Source organism: Macrotis lagotis, chromosome 3, assembly GCF_037893015.1.
Source record: "Macrotis lagotis isolate mMagLag1 chromosome 3, bilby.v1.9.chrom.fasta, whole genome shotgun sequence".
NCBI classification, from domain to species: domain Eukaryota; kingdom Metazoa; phylum Chordata; class Mammalia; order Peramelemorphia; family Peramelidae; genus Macrotis; species Macrotis lagotis.
The window spans coordinates 232,552,053-232,575,078 of record NC_133660.1 but is presented as its reverse complement, the minus strand read 5'-3'; the positions used below and the strand labels follow the sequence as shown (position 1 = coordinate 232,575,078).

The following is a 23,026-nucleotide window of genomic DNA, read 5'->3' as shown; positions in this document are numbered from 1 at the left end:
AGAATGAACCCTCAACATTGAGCCCAAAAGCTCACTTCCAAAGACAGCTCTCAGTATTACTACCTCAGATAACAGACTGCATCCCTTTAGTAGTCTTAACAGCTTGATTTTAGATAATAAAAAGAAGAGGTCCTTTTAGTTCAACACCAGTTCAGACACGTAAGACCAGTAGTCTTATCAGAAGCCACAGGCACCTCGGAATAGTTCCTTCAAAAACATATATGGTTTCTGGCATCTCCAACCACACCAAAAAGAACTATAAATCACTGATTATTTTCATGGCATCAAGTACATACAGTAATTAGCTATCTGTGCATGTTAATATTCAAAATATACTTCCACAGTTCTATTATTCTTTATTCCAATCAATTTTAAAGTATAATTAAATTGCTTTAATACAGCACATTAAAACTAACAAAATTCTACAGTAAAGAAAAATCAGAAAAAAGAAAACAATTTATTTACAAGATATCCTAAATTCCTTTCAAAACAGGGTGGGTTTTTGTTTGTGAGATTGACTTTTCCCATCTCCCCCATGCTTAAAGTGCAGCAGCAACTTAGGGGCATGTCCCCATTCCATTTGATTTGGGCTGGTTCCCCTCTCCTTAAGAAGCCTGGGGTTATATTTAGTGCAGTCCCACAATTTTCATCCTCTTGAATGAAACAATCTACCTCACCCTGCCTAGCAGCAGGATTACAGACAGACATCTACCACAATGCCTGATGCTCAAAAAATGGTGAAATTGGTTTTTAGCCTTAAAATTCCTGCCTCAACTGCTTTAATTCAGGAGCATCCAACTTTTCAGTTCGACTGGGCCACGAAACAAAATCCCATAGAATTCAATACCCATTCATGAACACAATGCAACTCACACCACAAACTCATACCAGAGCACAGGTTGGACATACCCATTTTAATCTATTTCTGAAATTGTTTCACTTAAATCAAATTTACCTCTCAATCTCTAGCCCTTTGGTTTACCATAGAATTATTCTTCCCCAAATGACAAATGTTACAATATAATATTGCACTGATACTTCAAACATTTACTAATTACTATAACTTTATTAGATCAACATCTAAATTCAATGACTTATAATGCTATAAATGACCCTAAGTTCTCAAAGGCTATTTCACCAGAATATAAACCAGAAAGGATCAAGCTAAGGATTTAGTATGGACTGTGTCTGTTGTATGAGGACATCTTAGAAACACTCATCTTCAGATTGGCTGCAAAGTAATAAATTGCCCACCCACCTACTGTTGTAGAAGGGCTGTGACTTATACTGAAGTAGGCAGTACACACTGAGAAATTACAGACCCCGATATATTGAAGGAGAACCCAGAAAAAAGGATAAGAATATTGCCAAGGCCAATGAATCAGTGATGAAGATGTTATTGAAACTCCCATTTACCTTGTAATTCCTAGTAAACCTTTTTAAATTGTGCTATAAAACAATAAATAGGTAAAGCAGGTCCAAGATCATATTTAAAAGAAAAAGACACCAAGTCATTAAAATTTTAATGCCTAAATCACATTTGTGTTACAAATAATACAGAAGAGGAGGAGGTTCAGATATTTTCGGCAGTTCTAACATATTCACAAGCTACAATGGCATAGAAAGCAATTTACAAATATTCTGAATGAAAGAAAAGTTTTATGTTTCAAGCAATTTTTATTTCAGGCTATAAAATGGATTTTAAAAAAATATCACACAAAAATTCTACAAGTTCACTAAAATCTCTCATTTAAGTAATTCTCACCCACATTAACCAATGCCACCTTTTGTTCTTAAATTTACTTTATCTTTATCAGTAGTGCTCATTACCAACAGACACAAAATTTGAGTTCCCAAAACACTCAACACAAAATGAAAAATAACAGGGATGTTTATAACATTTCCTTTAGGCACTAAAAGTGGGCTGAGCTACATGGGAAAAAATTACTTTGGAAGGAGGTCATTCACCACTGAGACTTTCCATTAAAAAGGCTAGTTTAAAAAATATGCATGACTCATAAATACTCATACAAGAAATTTTCATTTATAATAGAAAACACAAATCAAGATTTTTTCAAGGCTACTTACCAACAGTGGTCACAGGAGGTTGGGAAGGGTATTGTGAACTTGTGGTTGGAGGGTACTGTCCACCTGGTGGGTAAGGATAACCTGGGAAACCACTTTAAAAGACAAAATGCATAAGGGTAAATATAACAACATAAGAGTTTTAACAACTAACATGCACAGAGGTTAATTTTCTATAAGAGTTCATATTTGATAATGAGTAAATATACAAAGTTATAAAGTTCTATTTCACTTTTTTCACAATCTTGTGAAAAATCTATGCTGGAATTCAATTCTTTAAATATAGAGAGGAGATAGAATGGGTGTGGAATATTGCACATACTGACAGACACGATTATATATATATATGTTAATTCTGCAGAATTCCTGTTGTGTTATTTCTTTTCCAAACTTTGCTCTAAGGGAAGGTTTATGGGTCAAAGGAAGGGGAGTAATATATTTGGGTCAAAGGAAGGGGAGTAATATATTTTAAAATGAGTGTGATGTTACAACAAAAGGAATCAGTAAATTATTTTTAATAGGAAAATAAATTCCATGCTGGCTGAATTTCTAAGGCCATTAAATAATCATTTGATTTGGACCATGGCTACTTTGGGTTCACTTTTACTTAAGCAAAGATGATATGCTTCAAACCATAAAACATAAACCATGTACCCATAAAGTTTGACTTCTAAACATAGCAAATAGCTTTAGAATTTATTTTTTTTTTAGATTTTTTGCAAGGCAAATGGGGTTAAGTGGCTTGCCCAAGGCCCCACAGCTATGTAATTATTAAGTGTGTGAGACCGGATTTGAACCCAGGTACTCCTGACTCCAAGGCCGGTGCTTTATCCACTACGCCACCTAGCTGCCCCAGAAAAAAATTTCTAAAGAAAACTGACTATTCAGAAGTCAATAAATTTTAAGGATCAAGGCTACTGGTTATTTTTAAAATAAAAATCATTATAAAAACTCTCCAGCTCAATCTTAAATCTCCGACTACTAGATATCTCAAACACAACATTTTCAAAACTGAAACTTATTATCTTCCCCTAAAGTCAGTGTTCTCTTCCTAAATTTCCATATTACTATTAGGAGTGCCACCATCCATCTACTAAGAACACAGGCTCATAATCAAGGTGTAGTATCTGAGTCTTTACTCTCTCACCCTCTATAAACAATTGTTGCCAAATCTGTCATCTCTACCTTTCTAATATCTCTCACATGTCTTTTTTTAACCTGATACCACCTTAGTGGGTCAGGCCCTCATTGCCTCACACTGTGACTGCTCAAAAGAGTTGCTGGCTGGTTTTCCTGTCTCAAGTTACTTCTCACTTCAGGGCACACCCCATCCCCACCCCACCAACTTCATTCAATAAACTCTAGGAACTTTATGGCATCTAAGTGGTATACCACCTGGCAAGGTCAAATAGAAAAGCATCTTTAGTTTTTAAAATCCTTCTTAACCTGGCCCCTTCATACTTTTCCACTGTGATCAACTTTTTGTTTTTGCAAAGCAGTGGGGTTAAGTGACTTACCCAAGGTCACAGAGCTAGATAATTATAAAGTGTCTGAGGCCAGATTTTATTAAGTGTCTGAGGCCAGATTTGAACTTAGTTCCTCCTGATTCCTGGGTCAGTGTTCTATCTACTACTCCATCTAGCTGCCCCTCCTATCAACTCTTAACTCTCCCTTATCCCACATACATATCCAGTCGATAGCCCCGAACTATCAATTCTACAAATCCTTATCTGCTTCTTGCTACTTACATGGCCATCACCACCTAGGTTTGGGCTGGTCCTTATCATCTCTTGCTTAGCATTTGGCGAAGGCCTGCTAACCCAAGTTCCTCCATTATCTGATCCATTTTACTCAATAAATTCCAATGGCTCTCTAAAGCCTCTAAAATGAAAATAAATTCCACTTTGGCTTTAATGCCTTTAATGCCTTTACAATCTAATTCTAACCTACCTTTCCAACCTATCTTATGTTTTTTTTTTATCTTGAACTCCACTCAAATTTGGCATATTATTTCATGCCCCTAAGCTTTGCACTGGATGACACTTTCTAGATACTTTTAACTCACAGAATTCTTCTCTTATTTCAAGGTCTCAGTACAATAAATCTTTTTCTGAAAGGCAGTGGGGTTAGGTGACTTGCCCAAGGTCACACATCTAGGTAATTATTAAGTGTCTGGTGAGGGCTACAATGTTCCAGGCTTCTGTGCCTACCTAAATAAGTTGGATGCAGTTCTTGCTGGTGTGATAAGGAAGGTGGACCCCTCTTAATAAGGACTTTTTCCAATGATGGTCATAGGGGACATTAGATCCATAATAAAATATATTAAAAAAAATTTTCTCTCCATATAGCTTCTCATCTCTACAGTTTCCTGAATGCCTTCAAAATTTTTTAATGCTAGTATTTAAAGATTCCTCACCATATTAGTTACTGTTGACAATTTATAATTTAAGATATAATTTGACCATCACAAAATACATAGGATTTACTACTTCATTTAACTAGGCAGGGTAACATGTTTAACTGATGTAAATTACAACCAAAACTTTTAAAATTTATTTTAAATTGGACCATAAAGAACTAAAATCAACAACAAAACTTCTGTCTTTAAAATCATAGAAGTAAAAGGCTTCCAGAAATCTACCAAGTCTAATCCATAACAGAACCAGAAATATATCCTTTTCACTCACATTCTCTACAAATGGTCACTGAGCACCTTATCTGAAAATGCCCTAGAGTTTGATACTCACTTCCTAATGGCAGATCTTTGGATCACTGTTATTGAATATTTCATACCAAAATCCATTTCCATATCTTCTACCCCCCTAGCACTACTTTTGTCATCCAGAGTCAACAAGTTGAACCTTGCTCATATGGAAAAAGTACAGTGGTTCCAGACTGTAAACATTCTTGGAATAATAGAAAAAGAAGTTTAAACTTAATTATTTGATAGGCTACAGGGAGTCACTGAAAGGATTTGAACCAAGTGATGGCATGCCCAAAGAAGTTATGTCTTATAGCAATACTAGAGGATAATCTGAAGAAAGAGAAGGAAATGAGAGAGAGAGAGAGAGAGAGAGAGAGAGAGAGAGAGAGCGCGAGAGAGTGTGTGTGTGTGTGTGTATGTGTGTGTGTGTCCAGGTGAATGTAAATGAGAATGAGTGATGAGAATGGTAACAGAAAAGGAGGCTAATGTAAGAAATATTGTGGAAGAATCATCCAGACTTAGAATAAATGCATGAGAAGCAATGAAGATTAATGATATTGTTACTAATCACAATAGTGAAGTGAGAAGGAGGATCATAGAAACAGGAGTTAAAGCTATAATGATTCTTAGAGATCTTGAAATACAACCCTCTGGATTTACAGATAAAGAAGTCAAGGCTCAGAGAAGTTACAGAACTTGCCTAAGATCACATCAAGGAGTCAACAGAAATCCAAAATTGAAACCCAGAACTTAAAGAGGAAAATTTTTTTTTTGCAACTTTCTAGTCAGATGATTTAAGGAGACGAGGAGAGAAAACAAGCTACACAGGATCACTGGTTAAGAAATTATTTATGACTTTAAGAGTTATAGTTGAATGGATGTAAAAAACTAGTCAAAAAGAACGAAATGACACATTACCCAAGTGGAATAAAGATTAATTCATCAAATATTTTATGACTGAGGAGATCATGAGGAAGGGGGAGGAAAGGCAGACAGTGCAAAATAAAAAGGAGGGAAAATTAGTAATAATGCTGGGAAATAGATACTTTTTCAATAGTGACTGATAGTAATGCAGGACAATGTACAAATTCTGTCTGCAAGACTATGTGACATGAAACAACACCCCAAAGTAAGTTGAGGTGACAGGAAATGAATAGGGAGAATGCTACAGAAGAAAAAGTACTAGATTTATAAGTAGATCTGGATTTATATCTGTACTCTGCTACTTCCTACTTGTAAGACCATAGGCAATTTGCTTAACCTCTCTGTGCCTCAGTTTCTCCTCCTTAAAGTCAGTTGTACTAGATGATCTTGTCCTCTTCCAGCTCTAAATCCTATGACCTCTATGGAATGCAGTTATAATGTGGAGGAAAAAAGATGGGTCAGGAGGTAAGGATAATGATAAAAGATGGATTATCCATGGGATCAAAAATCAAAAGCTAGGAAATTTAACAGGATGAGTTAAAGGCCAAGCAATCTGGACAAAAGTGGAAAAGAGTAAGCTGGGACTGAGGATTCTTTTGTTCAACAGATCTAGTCTTAAAATAACAGATGCAAATTTGAGTATTTATAACATGGAAATTATTGCATATTTAGAGAACATAATGAATGGTGAATAAATACAAGGAAAAATTCTCTAAAGATTTTGCATATCAACCATTAGCAAGGATCATAAGAATTTATAATAGTTTTAAAAAATTACATGATTTAGAAATTATGGACTTGATTCTGTTGAAAAATTTTTTAAATGTATAGTATTCTCAAATCTCTTAAGTATTTTAAAAAACACCTCAACAATCGTTACATCATATTTGCTTTCCTTTAAGAATACAGTTTTTCTCCAGGAAGAGAAAAAGCTTCATTTTAATTAAATCTAGTTAATATGCAATAATTAGTTTAAGTTGATCAGTTAGATTCATTGTCTATCAAACCATTACTAACATAAGCACATGTTAATAATTAATATTTATTTCTTTGACAAAATTTAAATAGCAGTGGAATTTCAAATAACACTAATCAAAATACTGATCTTTATTACCTGGGATTGGGAGGGTGTCCAGGAGGGTATGATGACATTCCACTTGGCATACCTGGCATATAGGAAGCTAAACACAATTTAAACATGTCTTAATATCATAAATATTACACACAAACCAAAACAAACTCTGTATACAGAAAAACAAACCCAATAGAGAAAAATCATTCCTTTAATTAAGCTGTTAGTACTTACAAATTAAAACTAGTTCCGAGACGAAACTAAAGTCATAAAACGTTTAAAAAAGTGACTTCTAGTTTATTACAGATTACCATTACTAGTCTATGCAAGAGAGGAGATCTCAGTCACACAATTTTCCTCTAAAACCTTTAATCTAAAGGATTTAATGAACTTCTGAAGACTAAACAAACCTAAACTCAAAAACTGGATAGGCTGTACTGCCCTCCTCTGGTTCTTTGTTAGCTATTAAAAAAAGTGTCTGATTACAGCAGCGTAAAATTGAATAGCTTACAAAGTACCATATATTTCTAAACAATTATGGAATAGGCAAAACAGACAACTTTTTCATCACTAACATGATTCGTATAACATACCAATACAAAGAAATAGTACACAAAAATTTACTTCTATCTTGTCAACTAAACAAAGTCTACATATATATAAAGTTACAAACAAAGCAAATGGAAAAATATGTTTTTACAAGCTCTAAATATAAACCTTAGTAAAAAGTGGCACTGGCAAAATTCTGTAGAATTGATAAGCCTAAAAAAGTTCAGTCTCAGGAATAGCTTAGAACTTATGCTTTGGGAAGATCAATTTTCCTAATTTTTACAAAAATTCAGTTTGAACAGCCCTGGTGAGTTATCTTAAAATCTTTATCAAAATCTTCATGAATCTTCATGATTTCAAAGAGTTCGGGAAATATACACTACACAGGTGAATAGCAAATAAGTGCCTTACTAAATCTGTAAGGTCATTGTGGCAGTGATCATGTCTTACACATAATTATCTATGTTATTTTCTCAGCATTGATCATATGTGGATAATATCATTCAGGATTTTATCTTTAGGGAATAATAATACTGTCCTTTCTATTTTTATCTCTTTTTTTAATACATCTGGTTTTGAAAGAAAAATGCTGTTTTCATCATGTTTTTTTCTCCTGTACCTAATTTGGTACAGGGCCCAGTACTTATCTGAATTTTAACTTCTTATAAGCCATTTATTCTTCCTCAAAAAACATATAGTTTTACTAAGGCATTAGGTGGTGCTATTGGAAAATGTTTTTCCTTGTGTTTACTATCTTCCTCTATTTTTATCAACAAAAAGTCCCAGATAATCTTGACTTTAATTGGGTTCTCACACAAATTTTCTATTTTCTTTTCTCATCTACTTTTTAACATTTTGGTGAGGTGATATAGCTCAAAGTTTTCCATCAGCATCCTTTATAATAGTGAGGTAACAAGAAGAGGTCATTTTATAATAGGTGAGAAAAGATGAAAAAAAAATAACAAGAAATAGAGAGGATAATTTAGAGGTATAATGAACAGAAGGAAGCCATTAAGAGGGATAGGAAAAAATTTCTTGTAGATCTCAAGCTACCTTTGCAAAGGGAACAGGATGAGGATGTGATTCACCACAGGAGAAGGAATGATCAGATAGGCAGGAGATACTGACACATAAGCTATAATTATTTTAATGATGGTCTTTTATCCTTTTGTTCAAGATAAGTACTGTGATTAAGTTTCTTAAGAAAGGCTTCTTGATGAAAAATACCATCCACATTCAGAGGTAAAAACTATGAATTCTAAATGCAAACCAAAGCATACTATCTTCAATTTTTAAAATTTGTTTTATGTTTTTTCCTTTCTCATGCATTTTCTCCCTTTTGTTCTGACCTTTTTTAACAACGACTTAATATGCTTAACATAGCTATAAATGTATAATTATATCAGACTACTTGCTGTCAATGAAAAGGAGGAGAGAGGAAAAACATGGTACTCAAAATATTATCAAAAATACATACTGAAAACTGTCTTTGCATGTATTTGAAAATATAAATTTATTAAAATTAATGAAAAAAAAAAGGCTTCTTGCTGCCTTTATGGAAAATAAACTATCAATTTCTTTATTCCCTTCAAGGAAAATGTATTCATTGTCCTTTCATTTAATGGTAACATCTTTATGAAATGCAATTTTATTTTTATTTGCTTATTTATTTATGGCAATGGAACTTCACACAGCTAGGTAACTATTAAGTGTCTGAGGTCATATTTGAACTCAAGTGCTCCTGACTCCAGGGCTGGTGCTCTATCCACTACATTACCTAGCTGTACCTGCAATTTTATTTATAATGTTATAGATATGACATATGTTTCATAGTTTGGGGTATATACTAAATAGTTAAGACTTCACACATAATATTATGAAACCATTATTTTTAAACAATTTAAAAAATGATTCTCAGTCCTCTCCCTTCTTTGAAACCACTGTCTCTAAGGAAATCAGATAAGAGTTGCACAAAGCTGAGGCTTACTTTATATTCTTATTATGTTGCTATAGCCAAATGATTCATCACCTAAGGTTAGTGACTGAGAGCAGTAATACAGTATACATCATTCATTCATTCATTCATTTAGGTTTTTGCAAGGCAAATGGGGTTAAGTGGATTGCCCAAGGCCACACAGCTAGGTAATTAGTAAGTGTCTGAGACCGGATTTGAACCCAGGTACTCCTGACTCCAAGGCTGGTGCTTTATTCACTACACCGCCTAGCCGCCCCAGTATACATCATTTATTATCAAAACAGCATTTAATCAAATTTCACAGTAAATATACCTTGCTGTCTTCTCAAGAGTTTGGTTTCTACAGTCATTTGGTGAAATAGACACTATAATTTAAGAAAGATAAAGGTCTGCAACACCATTTTAGAGAAAATTATGTTTTATAATGATTATAGTTCAAATTTACAAAGCACCTTAGGATTTATAAATACAAATGTGTTTTTCATGGATTTTTTTATCATAAAATGTGAATGAAGCAAAGAAATGTTAACCTTATTCTATAGATAAGGAAACTGATTAAGGGCCTTATCCAAAGAGACACACACAGTGTCAAAGCCAAGAATTAAAGCTTAAGTCTGATGGAACTGAATCTGTCTTACTAATACAGCATACTGCTAAAGAAATTAAGAATTATTCCTAGGAATAAAAAATTATCTGATGATAGCTATGTAAATTTTCTTTTGACTTAAAATCTTTTAATTTATTTAAGTCAACAAAATAGGAAAAACTTTTACATTAGATGTCTTTAGTTACATATATCATGTTCCTATGCATTAAAAGGATCTTATTATTCTCTTATCTAAGAAATTAGAATAAAAAGGTACAGAGAATAAAAGAAAAAAGACCAGATCAACAAATTGGGCTCGTTAACAGAAAGAACAAAAATCCCAAATCCAAAAAGCCTAGAAAGCTAACAAATTAAAAATTCTTAATTAAATACATACACAATCCCAAAAACCAAAACCCACCAAACTAAAACCCAATCCAACAATTAAAAAAAACACTACTGAATTAGGAAATAAGAATAATGAGCCTAAATAAATAAATACCATGAATTCACAAACAATAAAAGAAATTTCAAAAAAAATTACTACAAATTATTTTTCCTATGAGGGAGTTCTTAGCCTTGTGGATGTAGTTCCCTCCCATATCCAAGAGGCACCATAGCACTCCAGCACTACCAGGCGAAAGTGCCAGTATGGAATTTTCTGGTGACAAATTGGCAAACACATGGTAGATCCAAATCTGTCAGTAGGACCTTCTCCTCTAAGGCATGCAAACCACTGTCCAGGCCCCTGAAACCCAAAGATTTTGGTTTCCCAGACATTTACTATATGACAATAAAACTAATAGGCTAAATCAAAGGGATGTTTACAAAAATATAAAATGTCCAGATTTAGAGGAAATAGAGCACTTAACTAAATCAATTAAAGAAAAAAGAAACTACTCCTAAAAACGCAGTACCAGAAAACTTTACAAGCAAATTTTACCAAATATTTAAAAACCACTTAATTCTAATACTACAAGAACATTTGGAAATAGAAACAAGTTCTATCAAATTCCTACAATACAAATAAAGTCCAATGAAAATTTAAATAGAGATAGAAATTTAATGAAAATATTATTAGGAAGAAGACTATAACAATTTATCGCTAAGATTATATAACATTTATATCAGGAATGCAGGGCTGGATTAATATTATAAAATTTATAAATATAGGATCACATTATTAACAAAGGCAAAAAAAATTAGTTGATTTTTCCAATAGGTGCAAAAAAAAAAAAAAGCTTTGGAGAAGATTCAAAAGCACAGCAATGAAGAGTGCTTTCTATATACCAAAAAGTATTATCTACGTAAAATCAAGTGCTGGCATTATCTGTAATGGGGATAGGCTAGAGGCCTTTAGAATAAGATCAAGAGTAAAGCAAAAATGCCATTATCAGTCAATAAACACCTATTAAGCATTCATTATTTTTTTAAATAAAAGATTTTATTTATTGAGTTTTACAATTTTCCCCCTACTCTTGCTTCCCTCCCCCCACTCCCTACAGAAGGCATTCTGTTTGTCTTTATATTGTTTCCATGGTATACATTGATCTAAGATGAATGTGATGAGAAAGAAATCATATCCAACTTTCAGTACAAAAATAAACTAAACTCATAAGCATTTTCTGTATATAACCAAAAAATCCAGCAAGAAGATATAGAAAGAGAAGTTCTATTAAAAAACTCCAGACAGTATAAAATTCTTGATAGCCTATCTACCAACAATCCATATGAATATAATTACAAAACACTCTTTACTTGACTATAGATCTAAATAATGAAAAATAATAACTGCTAATGGGTGGACCTAGCTATTTTAAGTGATAAAACTATCTAAATTACATAATAAGATAACTTTTTCTTAAATTAAAGGTAATAGTCTTTGGTTGAAACAAATTCCACAATTCTTTCTCCGGATACAGATGGCATTCTCCATCACAGATACCCCCCAAATTGTCCCTGATTGTTGCATTGATGGAATGAGCAAATCCACTGAGTTTGATCATCACCCCCACATTGCTGTTAGGGTGTACAGTGATTTTCTGGTTCTGCTCATCTCATTCAGCATCAGTTCATGCAAATCCCTCCAGGCTTCCCTGAATAGTGTTCCATGACATACATATACCAAAGTTTCTTAAGCCATTCCCCAACTGAAGGACATTCACTTAATTTCCAATTCTTTGCCACCACAAAGAGAGCAGTTATGCATGTTTTTGTACAAGTGATGATTTTACCCTTTTTCATAATTTCTTCAGGGTGCAGACCCAGTAGTGGTATTGCTGGATCAAAGGGTATGCACATTTTTGTTACCCTTTGGGTACAATTCTAAACTGCTCTCCAGAAAGGTTGGATCAGTTCACAACTCAACCAATAATGTATTAGTGTCCCCCATTTCCCATATCCCTTCCAACATTGATCATTATCCTTTCTGGTCATATTAGCCAGTCTGAGAGGTGTGAGGTGGCACCTCAGAGATGCTTTAATTTGCATTTCTCTAATAAATAGTGATTTAGAGCAATTTTTCATATGACTATGGATCACTGATTTTCTCATCTGTAAATTACCTTTGCATATCCTTTGACCATTTGTCAATTGGGGAATGGCTTGGTTTTTTTTTTTGGAAATTTGACTCAGTTCTCTGTATATTTAGAAATGAGTCCTTTGTCAGAAACATTAGTTATAAAGATTGTTTCCCAATTTACTACATTTCTTTTGATCTTGGTTACAGTGGTTCTGTCTGTGCAAAAGCTTTTTTAGTTTAATGTAATCAAAACTGTCCAGTTTGTTTTTTAATGATGTTCTCCATCACTTCCTTGGTCACAAACTGCTTCCCTTTCCATAGATCTGACAGGTCAACTATTCCTTGATTTCCTACTTTGCTTATAATATTGTTTTTATGTCTAAATCCTGTATCCATTTTGATCTTATCTTGGTATAGGGTGTGAGGTGTTGGTCTAATCTAAGTTTCTTCCATACTAACAATTTTCCCAGAAGTTTTTATTGAAGAGTTTTTTTTTTTTGTAAGGCAAATGGAGTTAAGTGCCTTGCCCAAGGCCACACAGCTAGGTAATTATTAAGTGTCTGAGACCAGATTTGAACCCAGGTACTCCTGACTCCGAGCTGGTGCTTTGTCCACTATGCCATGTAGCCACTCCTTCAAAGAGTTTTTACCAAAGAGAGTTTTTATCCCAATAGCTGAACTCTTTAGGTTTATCAAACAGCAGATTACTATAATCATTTCCTGCTATTTCATCTAGTCTATTCCACTGATCCACCACTCCATTTCTTAGCCAATACCAGACAGTTTTGATGAAGGATGATTTATAATATAATTTTAGATCTGGTAAGGCTAAGCCACCTTCTTTTGCCCTTTTTTCCCCCATGGAATCCCTGCTAATTCTTGTCTTTTTATTTCTCCATATGAATTCACTTACAATTTTTTCTAACTCATTAGAATTGTCATTTTTATTACATTAGCTTGACTTAAGCATTTATTATGAGCTAGAAATACAAATAGAAGTAAAATAATGTCCTTAAGAAGCATATAGTTTCACAGGTTAAAAAGGAAGCAATTAAAAAGAAGACACTACAATTAAGGATGGTCAAAAATTTTCTGTATAAGGTGGGATTTTAATGAGAATTTAAAGGAAGCCTGTAGCAGATTAGGAAGGAAAGTGATCCAGGCATGGGTTGTGTCAGCAGAAGGAAAAAGCCTGGTGTTGAGAAATAGAGAATCATGTTCATGGAATAGCCTGTGTTATTGGATCAAATAGTTTGTGATAGGAGGTAGGGTATGAGATGACCAGAAAGGGGGTTAATTATGAAGAACTTTTGACTGACTGAAGTGAATTTCCTTTCATTGTTTACTTTTCCTGTCTCCCCCCCAATCCTTTTCTCAAGACAGTTAATGTATTTTGTATGCCTTTCTATCTATAAACTGATATCATTATGTTTTGCCTAGTCAATGGTTAGGCTAGAGATAGGGAGAAAATTTTAAATGAAAATAAAATTTTTTAAAATAAAAAACTAAGGATTTTTTATTTGATTTTGAAGGAAACAGGGAACCAGTGAAATTTATTGGACTGCAGGAAAATGGCTTTGGAGGCTGGCCTGCCAATCCACCAGCTCTCTTAGTGTAGGGTCAGCATCAGAGGAGAAGAGGGGGTGTGTGTGACAAAGAGTGAGAGGTTGAGGACACCACCAAGGTTAGAGCTTGAGGGACTGGAAGGATGCCATCATCCTCAATAGAGTTAGGAGGCAAAGAGAGAGTTTAGGGGAATGATAATTAGTTCAATTTTGCCCATATTGAGTTTAAGATATCTACTGGATATAAGATATCTACTGGATGTCTTGAGACATCTGACAGAGGAGAGGTTGGTATAGGATTCAGACTTAAGGATTATCATGGCATAAAGATAGTAATTGAATTCAAAGGGGCTGAGATCTTAATTATTATCACCATTACTATTTAATACAGTGCTAGAAATAATCAAATGGGAAACAAAAGATCACTTCTTGTATAGTGATGATTCACTTAGAAAACTCCAAGAAATCACTGAAAAAACTAAAAACTGTGAGGGAAGTTTCAGTCAACTTTCAGTACAAAAATAAACTCAAACAACTCAAACATTTTCTGTCTATAACCAAAAAATCCAGCAAGGAAGATATAGAAAGAGTAATTCTATTTAAAAAAACGGGGGGGGGGGGGGCAGCTAGGTGGCACAGTGGATAAAGCACTGGCCCTGGAGTCAGGAGTACCTGGGGTCAAATCTGGTCTCAGACACTTAATAATTACCTAGCTGTGTGGCCCATTTGCCTTGCAAAAACCTAAAAAATATAAAATAAAAAAAACTCCAGACAGTATAAAATTCTTGATAGTCTATCTACCAATAATCCATATGAATGATTACAAAACACTCTTTACATGAATTTAGATCTAAATAATGAGAAATAATAACTGCTAATGGGTGGACCTAGCTATAAGTGATAAAACTACCTAAATTAATTTACTTATTTAGCACCAAATCAATCAAACTAAAGAACTATTTTACAGAAAATAGTAATAAAAATTTAACCTTGAGGAACATAAAAAATATAAAGGAAATCAAAAGAAAAAATGGAAAGAAAGGGGGGCTTAGCAGTACAAAATCTCAAACAAAGCAGTAACTGTTAATTAAAACCATTTGGTTAAGACACTAGAATACACCACATACACAATATACAGAAGTGGCACTATTCCCAAGAACTGCCAGGTGGCTTCTGGGAAACCAAAGTCTTTGGGTTTTAGGGGGAAGATGGTTGCAGTTCTGAGAGAAGTCCTACTGACAAGTTTGGATATATCATGTGGTTGCCACTGTCACCAGAAAATTCAATTCTGGCACTTCTGACTAGGACTGCTGAAGTGGTGTGGTGCCTCTGGGATATGGGAGGGAACCACATCCACAAGGCTAAGGACTCAACTCCCACAGCTCTAGACATCAAAGCCCTGTTTCCTATTAAATGAGGCCCTGGGGTGAAACAGTTCTGTAAAAGGCAGTGAGAAGGATGTCTTTGCTCCACATTTCCCTCACTGTATTAAATACAACATGCAAGCCCAGTCATCATTCATTTGATGTCATGGTCTACTATGAAGGGCAACAAACACACAATTATGAACACTGAATTCTAATAACTGATAAACCCCCAAATTGCAGCTTATTAGGGCAAGAACTCACTATTTGCCAAAAACTTCTGGGGAAAATACTAAATGCTGTAGTAAACTGAAGCTGAGCTACTCCAGAGTTCTCACTAAAATGGCAAATCAAAATATACTGCCTACTATTATTATTTTTTTTTTAAATTTTTCAAGGCAATGGGGTTAAGTGGCTTGCCCAAGGCCACACAGCTAGGTAATTATTAAGTGTCTGAGGCACTCAGTGTCTGTGCCACTCAGCCACCCTATACTGTCTATTATTTCAAGAAAAACTTTTAAAAGTAAGGTTGGACAGCCCTGCTTTATCTACCAAGAGAAGCACTAGGCATAAAGAATGATATTTAGAGAAGCCTGAAAGAAATTACCTGTTGAAGATAAAACCACTGTAACTAAGATCAAAAGAAATGTAGTAAATTGGGAAACAATCTTTACAACTAATGATTCTGACAAAGGACTCATTTCTAAAATATACAGAGAACTGAGTCATATTTTTAAAACAAAAAGCCATTCCCCAATTGGTCAAAGGATATGCAAAGGCAATTTACAGATGAGGAGATCAAAGCAATCCATAGCCATGTGAAAAAATGTTCTAAATTATTAATTATTAGAGAAATGCAAATTAAAATTTCTCTGAGGTTCCACCTCACACCTCTCAGATTGGCCAATATGACCAGAAAGGATAATGATCATTGTTGGAAAGGTTGTGGGAAATCTGGTGGAGCTGTGAACTCATCCAACCTTTCTGGAGAGCTATTTGGAACTATGCTCAAAGGGCAACAAAAATGTGCATACCCTTTGACCCAGCAAAGAGATGATGAAAAAGGGTAAAAAATATTTATAGCAGCCCTGTTTGCGGTGGCAAAGAATTGGAAATCAAGTAAATGTCCTTCAATTGGGGAATGGCTTAGCAAACTGTGGTATATGTAAGTCATGGAATACTATTGTCCCATTAGAAACCAGGAGGGATGGGATTTCAGAGAAGCCCTGGAGGGATTTGCATGAACTGATGCTGAGTGAGATGAGCAGAACCAGAAAAAGACACTGTACACCCTAACAGCAACATGGGAGTGATGTTCAAACTGGAAGGACTCGCTCATTCCATCAGTGAAACAATCAGGAACAATTTTGGGCTGTCTGCAAAGGAGAGTGCCATCTGTATCCAGATAAGGAGCTGTGGAGTTTGAACAAAGTTCAAGGACTATTCCCTTTAATTTAGGAAAAAAACATCTTGTTGTCTGATCTTGTTACCTCTTAGACTTCTTGTTTCTTCTTTAAGGATATGATTTCTCTCTCATCACACTCAATTTGGGTCAAGGTACAACATGGACACAAAGTAAAGACTGACAGATTGCTTTCCGGGGGGTGGGGTGGGGGAGTAAGATTGAGGGGAAAATTGTAAAACTCAAATAATATCTTTAATAAAAATAAATTTTTAAAAAATTACCTGTTGAATCTATTAATGAGGGAAGAGTTCATGACCAAACAATAGATAGAAAAATTCAGAGGCAGTAACATGGAACAATTTTGATTACAAAAAATTTAAAAATCTGTGCACAACTAAAACCAATATATCTAATTAGAAGAAAAGCAGGAAACCAAGGGAAATATTTAAGGCAAAATTTTCCAAATTCATATTTCATCTCTCTTTTTTAAGTTTTTGCAAGACAATGGGGTTAAGTGACTTGCCAAAGGTCACACAGCTAGGTAATTCTTAAGTGTCTGAGACTGGATTGGAACTCAGGTCCTCCTGACTCCACCTAGCTGCCCCCAAATTCATATTTCATTTCCAAGGCATCTAAGGGTACTGAATCAATAAGAATGATAAATGGTCAAAGAATATGAATATGAAGAGGTAATTTTCAGATTAAAAACTCCAAGCTATCAAGTCTTTAAAAATGCTCTAAGGGGCAGCTAGGTGTTGAAGTGGATAGAGCAATGGTCCTGGAGTCAGGAATGACCAGAGTTCAAATCCTGCCTCAAACAACAATTACCTAGATGTGTGACCTTGGGCAAACCACTTAAACCCATTTGCCTTGCAAAAACAAAAAACAAAAAAAAAAAAGAAAAAAGAAAAAAAGATCTAAATCATGAATTACAAAAATGTAAATTAAAAGTTCAAGGCCTCTTCTCAAACCTATTGGATTAGCTAACATGACAGAAAAGCAAAGTGATAAATGGGAAAACAGATGGATTAATAATGCATTGCACTGTTGCTGGAGCTATGAAATGGAATAATCATTCTGGAAGGCAATTTGGAACTCTGCCCCCAAAGCTATCAAACTGTGTATAACCTCTAACAAGAAATACTACTACTAGGTGTGTAGATCAAAGAGGTCAAAGAGAGTAAAAAGAACCCATGTGTAAAAATATTTATAGCAGCTGTTTGTGGTTGCAAAAAAACCTGGAAATTGGTGATGGTAATGGTGTGCATATGTGCATATGTGCTGAACAAATTATGGTATATGAATGTGATGGAATACTACTATGCTATATAAAAAGGATGAAGGCATTAACTTGAGAAAGACTCATATGATCTGATATAAAATGAAAAACTATAAAATATTAAGACTATATGTAATAACCTAAGACTTGAGAACTCTGATCAACAAAGTGACCAACCATAATTCCAGAAAATTCACGATACTCATTTTCTAGTTAAGATAATGAACTCCTGGTGCAAACTGGCACATGTGTATTTATTTGGAAAGAGCTATGTAGGAATTTTTTCCCTTCAATAGTAGAGACAATTCAAAATTTATTTCATTATTTATTTTAAAGATAATTTTTAACATTCATTTCTGTAAAGTTTTCTCAATTCCACCTTTCCCTCCTCCCAACCTAGGATAGCAAGTAATCTGATACAGGTTATACATATGCAATCATGTTATACATATTTCCGTATTAGTCACACAGTGAAAGAAGAATCAGAACAAAAGGAAAAAACCACAAGGAGAAAAAGCAAAAATAAATCTCAAAAGATGAAAATAATATGTTTAACTGCATTTGGATTCCATAATTTTTCCCCTCTGAATGTCATTTTCCAGTTGAAAATCTTTTAATTGTCTTTAATCACTGTATTTATTGATAAATCCAACATAATCAATCATCTCACAATGTTGTGATAAAGGTGTACAATGTTTTCCTGGTTCTGCTCACTTCACTCAACATCAGGTCAGATAAGTGTGCCCAGGTTTTTCTGAAATCTGCCTGACCATTTCTTAAAGAGCAATAATATTCCATTTATATTCATATACCACAACTTGCTCAATCATTCCCCAATTGATGAGCATCCCCCTCAAATTTCCACAAAGCTATTTTCTATGTATGTATATGTCCCCCTCCTCCTTTTTTTGATGTTATCTTTGGGATACAGACCTAGTAGTATTATTGCAGGATCAAAGGATATGCAGTTTTATTGCCGTTTAGGCATAATTTCAAATTGCTCTCCAGAATGGTTGGATCAGTTCATAATACTACCAACAGTGCATTAGTATAAAGACAATTTTATAACCTCTGCTTTTAAAATTTTTTGAATTTCAAATTTTCTCTCCTTCCCCCCTTGAGAAGCCAAGCAATCTGCTATAATTTTATGTAGTCATGTAAAACATTTTCATGTTAGTCATACTGTAAAAGAAAACAGAAAAAAAAGTTAAAAAATGTTTCTATCTGCAATTCGGATTCCATCAGTTCTTTCTATCAAGGGATAGCCTTTTCATGAAAAGACTTTTGGAATTATCTTAGAGCACTGTATTTCTGTGTATAATGTTCTGCTCCTGGTTCTGAATACTTCACTTTGCATCAGTTCATTACAGTCTTCTGGATAAAAGCATCCTTGTTATTTCTTATAGCACAATAGTATTTCATCACAACACAAACTAAACTTGTTCAGCCATTCTCCAACTAATAAACATCCTCTCAATTTCTAATTCTTTGCCACCATAAAAAGGGTATGGTAATTTTTGCACACTTATTGATTTTTTTTTTCTTTCTCTGATCTCTTTGGGATATAGACCTAAAAAATGGTATTGCAGGTTACTGGGTATGCAGTTTCAAAGCTCTTTGGGCATAGTTCCAAATTACTTTTCAGAACAGTTCAATTAGTTCACAACTCATGTGGGGATTTGTTTTATTTGATTATATTATTTTTTATGTTTTTGCAAGGGAAATGGGGTTAAGTGGCTTGCTCAAGGCCACACAGCTAGGTAATTATTAAGTGTCTGAGGCTTGATTTGAACTCAGGTGCTCCTGATCCTGACTCCAGGGCCAGTGCTCTATCTACTATGCCACCTAGCCATCCCATTATATATATTTATAAGAGTTTTGAATTTTTGCTTTTCCTGCTTTATCGATAAGGGAAGAGACAGAGGAGGGATGATTTCTGAAGTGAAAACAAAATAAAATTACATTTTAAAATGGGGGCAATGCAGATAACTTTTGTATTACTATAACTAATCTTTGAAATTCCTTAATTTTTAACATATATAAACAAGTCATTTTAAATTTGATTGAAAGTTATATTTATTCTTTAAATTTAATCTCTTCTTTTTGCTATATAGTTCTAAATTATATCCCTCCCTGCACTAAAGAAGGTCACATCTGGTCCTAATTTCTTTTTCTTAGGAAGTTCATTTATGGCGTGTTCAATTGCTTTTTTTAAAAAATAGCTTTATTTAGATATTCTATTTCCCCTTCAGTTAATCTAAGCAATTTATATTTCTAGTTTTTGTATTTTTCCATTTTACTTAAGATTGTTGATTTTATTGACCTAAAATTGGCCAAAATATCTCCTAATTAATACTTTGATTTCATCTTCAATAGTAGTATACTTACCCTTTGCATTTTTGATATTGGTGTTTTGGTTTTATTTTTGTTTAAAAAAAATCATATTAACCAGTGGTTTGTCTATTTATTGTTTTTTTTCCATAAAACTAACACCTAATTTTATTTTTTTAATTCAATGGTTTTCTTACTTTCAATTTTAATAATTGCACCTATTATTTTTTGGTTTTCTAATTTGGTGTTTAAATGGGCTTTATAATTTGTTCTTTTAATTGCGTATCATATTCATTGGTTGTTCTTTCTCTATTGAAGCTAAACACTTAGAAATATAAATCTTTCTGATAACTGTTGTTATCACATGGATTTTGGCATATCTTTATTAAATCTAATTTTTATTACATGATGATCTGGAAAGAATGCATTTTATATTTCTACTTTTCTGAATTTAACTCTATATAAAATTTTTTATGCCCTTATAAGATCAATCTTAGTAAAGATTATGTCTGCTGAGGAAAAGGTATTATTCCTTTCTATTCCCACTCAATTCCCTTCACATAGCTATCATATATATATATGTGTGTGTGTGTGTGTGTGTGTGTATATACACACATATATATTCTATTCATCTCCTTGACTTATTTATTTTTTCCTTATCAAATTCTGAGATGCGAAGAGTCCCCATTTTTTGACCTCTTAATTCATTGAGCTTTTCTCTTAAAAAGTTAAGTGCTTAGTATTTGGTACATAAACTATAGATTTAATATCGATCGATAATTTTAACTTTAACCTTATCTGAGATTATGATTATTATCCCTGTCTTTTTTTTTTGGCATCAGCTGAAGCATAATAAATTATACTCTAGCTTTTACTTTTACTCTATAACTCTCATTTTTATATCAGCTTTTTGGAAATATGGTCAGATTCTGATTTTTTATCTATTTTCCTATCAATTTCTATTTTATGGGTGAACTCATTATATTCACATTCAAAATTATAATTACTAGTTCTATATTTCTCTTCATCTTATTGTTCTCTCCCTCTTTTTATCCTCTCCCTTCTCAGATCTCTAATTTACTTCTGAATACTGCCTCTCTAATATGTATTCCTCCTAAGAATTTCTCCCTAATCCTATTTTTTTTTTAAAACAAGGCAATGGGATTAAGTGGCTTGCCCAGGGTCACACAGCTAGGTAATTATTAAGTTTCTGAGGCGGGATTTGAACCCAGGTACTCCTGACTCCAGGGCAGGTGCTCTATCTACTATGTCACCTAGCTGCCCCCCCATCCTATTTCTTAATCTGTATGTCCTTCTAATCCTTATTCTACCTCTTTGCCCTATTTTCCCCTTTTAGATGACCTTTTCTCTACATCAGTTCTTCATTCCCTCTTATTTAATAGTTCTTCCATTCATGCCCTATTTTTGAGATAATTGCTCCATTTTATCTCTCCCCTATCCAATTTGTTTTTTAAGGATTATCCCACCATACTCAACTCAATCCTGAACCTATGTTTTTTCAATTTACTGTAGCAATGATAATATTCTTAAAGAGTTATAGATAACATTTCCCCATGTAAGAGTTAAAAAGTTTGATCAATTTACAGTCTATACTTCTCCTGATTCTTCAATTTTTCATTCAGTTCTGATCCTTTCCTCATGGGTACTTTTAAATTTTTTAATTCATTAAATCTCTCTCTTTTTCTCTCTAAACCTGATACAGGATTGCACTCAGTTTTGCTAAATTATTCCTGATCACAAACTCAGCTCCTTTGTTCTTCAGAGTATCATGTTCCATGCCCTTCATTCTTTTAATGTGGAAGATGCTAAATCTTGTGGTGTAACTGACTTCAGCTCCATTAAAAATGTTTATTTTCATTTATTTAGCATTTTCTCTTTTACCTGGGAACTTTGAAATTTGACTATAATGTTCCTATGAGGGGTGGCTAGGTGATGCAGTAGATACAGCACTAGCCCTGGAGTCGGGAGGACCTGAGTTCAAATCTTACCTCAGTCACTTAATTACTTAGCCATGTGACCTTGGGCAAGTCACTTAACCCCACTGGCCTTGCAAAAACCTAAAAATTAAAAAAAAAAAAGAAATATAATGTTCCTATGAGTTTTCAGCTTGAGATCTCTTTCAGGTAGTGTGATCTGTGGATTTTTAAAATTTCTAGTTTGCCCTCTAGCCCTCTAGTTCTAAAACTTCAGGAAAATTTTTTCTTAATAATTTCTTGAATAATAGTGTCTAGACCTTGATCATAACTTTCAGGTAAATCCAAAAATTCCTATAGTACCTGTAAAGAGTTAATATTATGCTGCCACATCAGCAAGAGTTATAGCAAAAGCGATTCAAGGAGGGAGGGTCAACCAATCAGAATAAAGGCAGCATCCTCTTCAGATCCAGTTTTTCTCCTTAAGGGCTAGAAGCTCTAGTCAGTCTTATGTAGAATAAAAGCTAATTGAAAAAATCAGGTACGTATGTTTAGTGAACATCATACATAGTAACTGACATACCCCGCATATAATTAGAGACCCATTAACTATGGGTCACAATGGGGTAAACATATCAAGGGGGTAATATGAAGTTGTAACCTAGAAGAATGAACCAATTAGTCTTGGAAGAGAGGAGCTGGCTTTTGCTTCTTTATTAGGCACACACTCCT

General features: G+C 33.9%; 1 protein-coding gene across 2 annotated transcripts in view; it reads right to left on the bottom strand.

Annotated features, from left to right (window-relative positions):
* Nucleotides 1-23,026, bottom strand: part of TSG101 (tumor susceptibility 101) — an 89,420-nt gene that overhangs the window by 32,298 nt on the left and 34,096 nt on the right. For both annotated transcript variants that reach the window (XM_074230147.1, XM_074230148.1), the window contains exons 6-7: nt 6,828-6,894; nt 2,089-2,180 (exon numbers count right to left, since the gene is read on the bottom strand). In XM_074230147.1, coding sequence (XP_074086248.1) covers nt 2,089-2,180; nt 6,828-6,894 — 159 coding nt within the window. The remainder of the gene's footprint in view (nt 1-2,088; nt 2,181-6,827; nt 6,895-23,026) is intronic.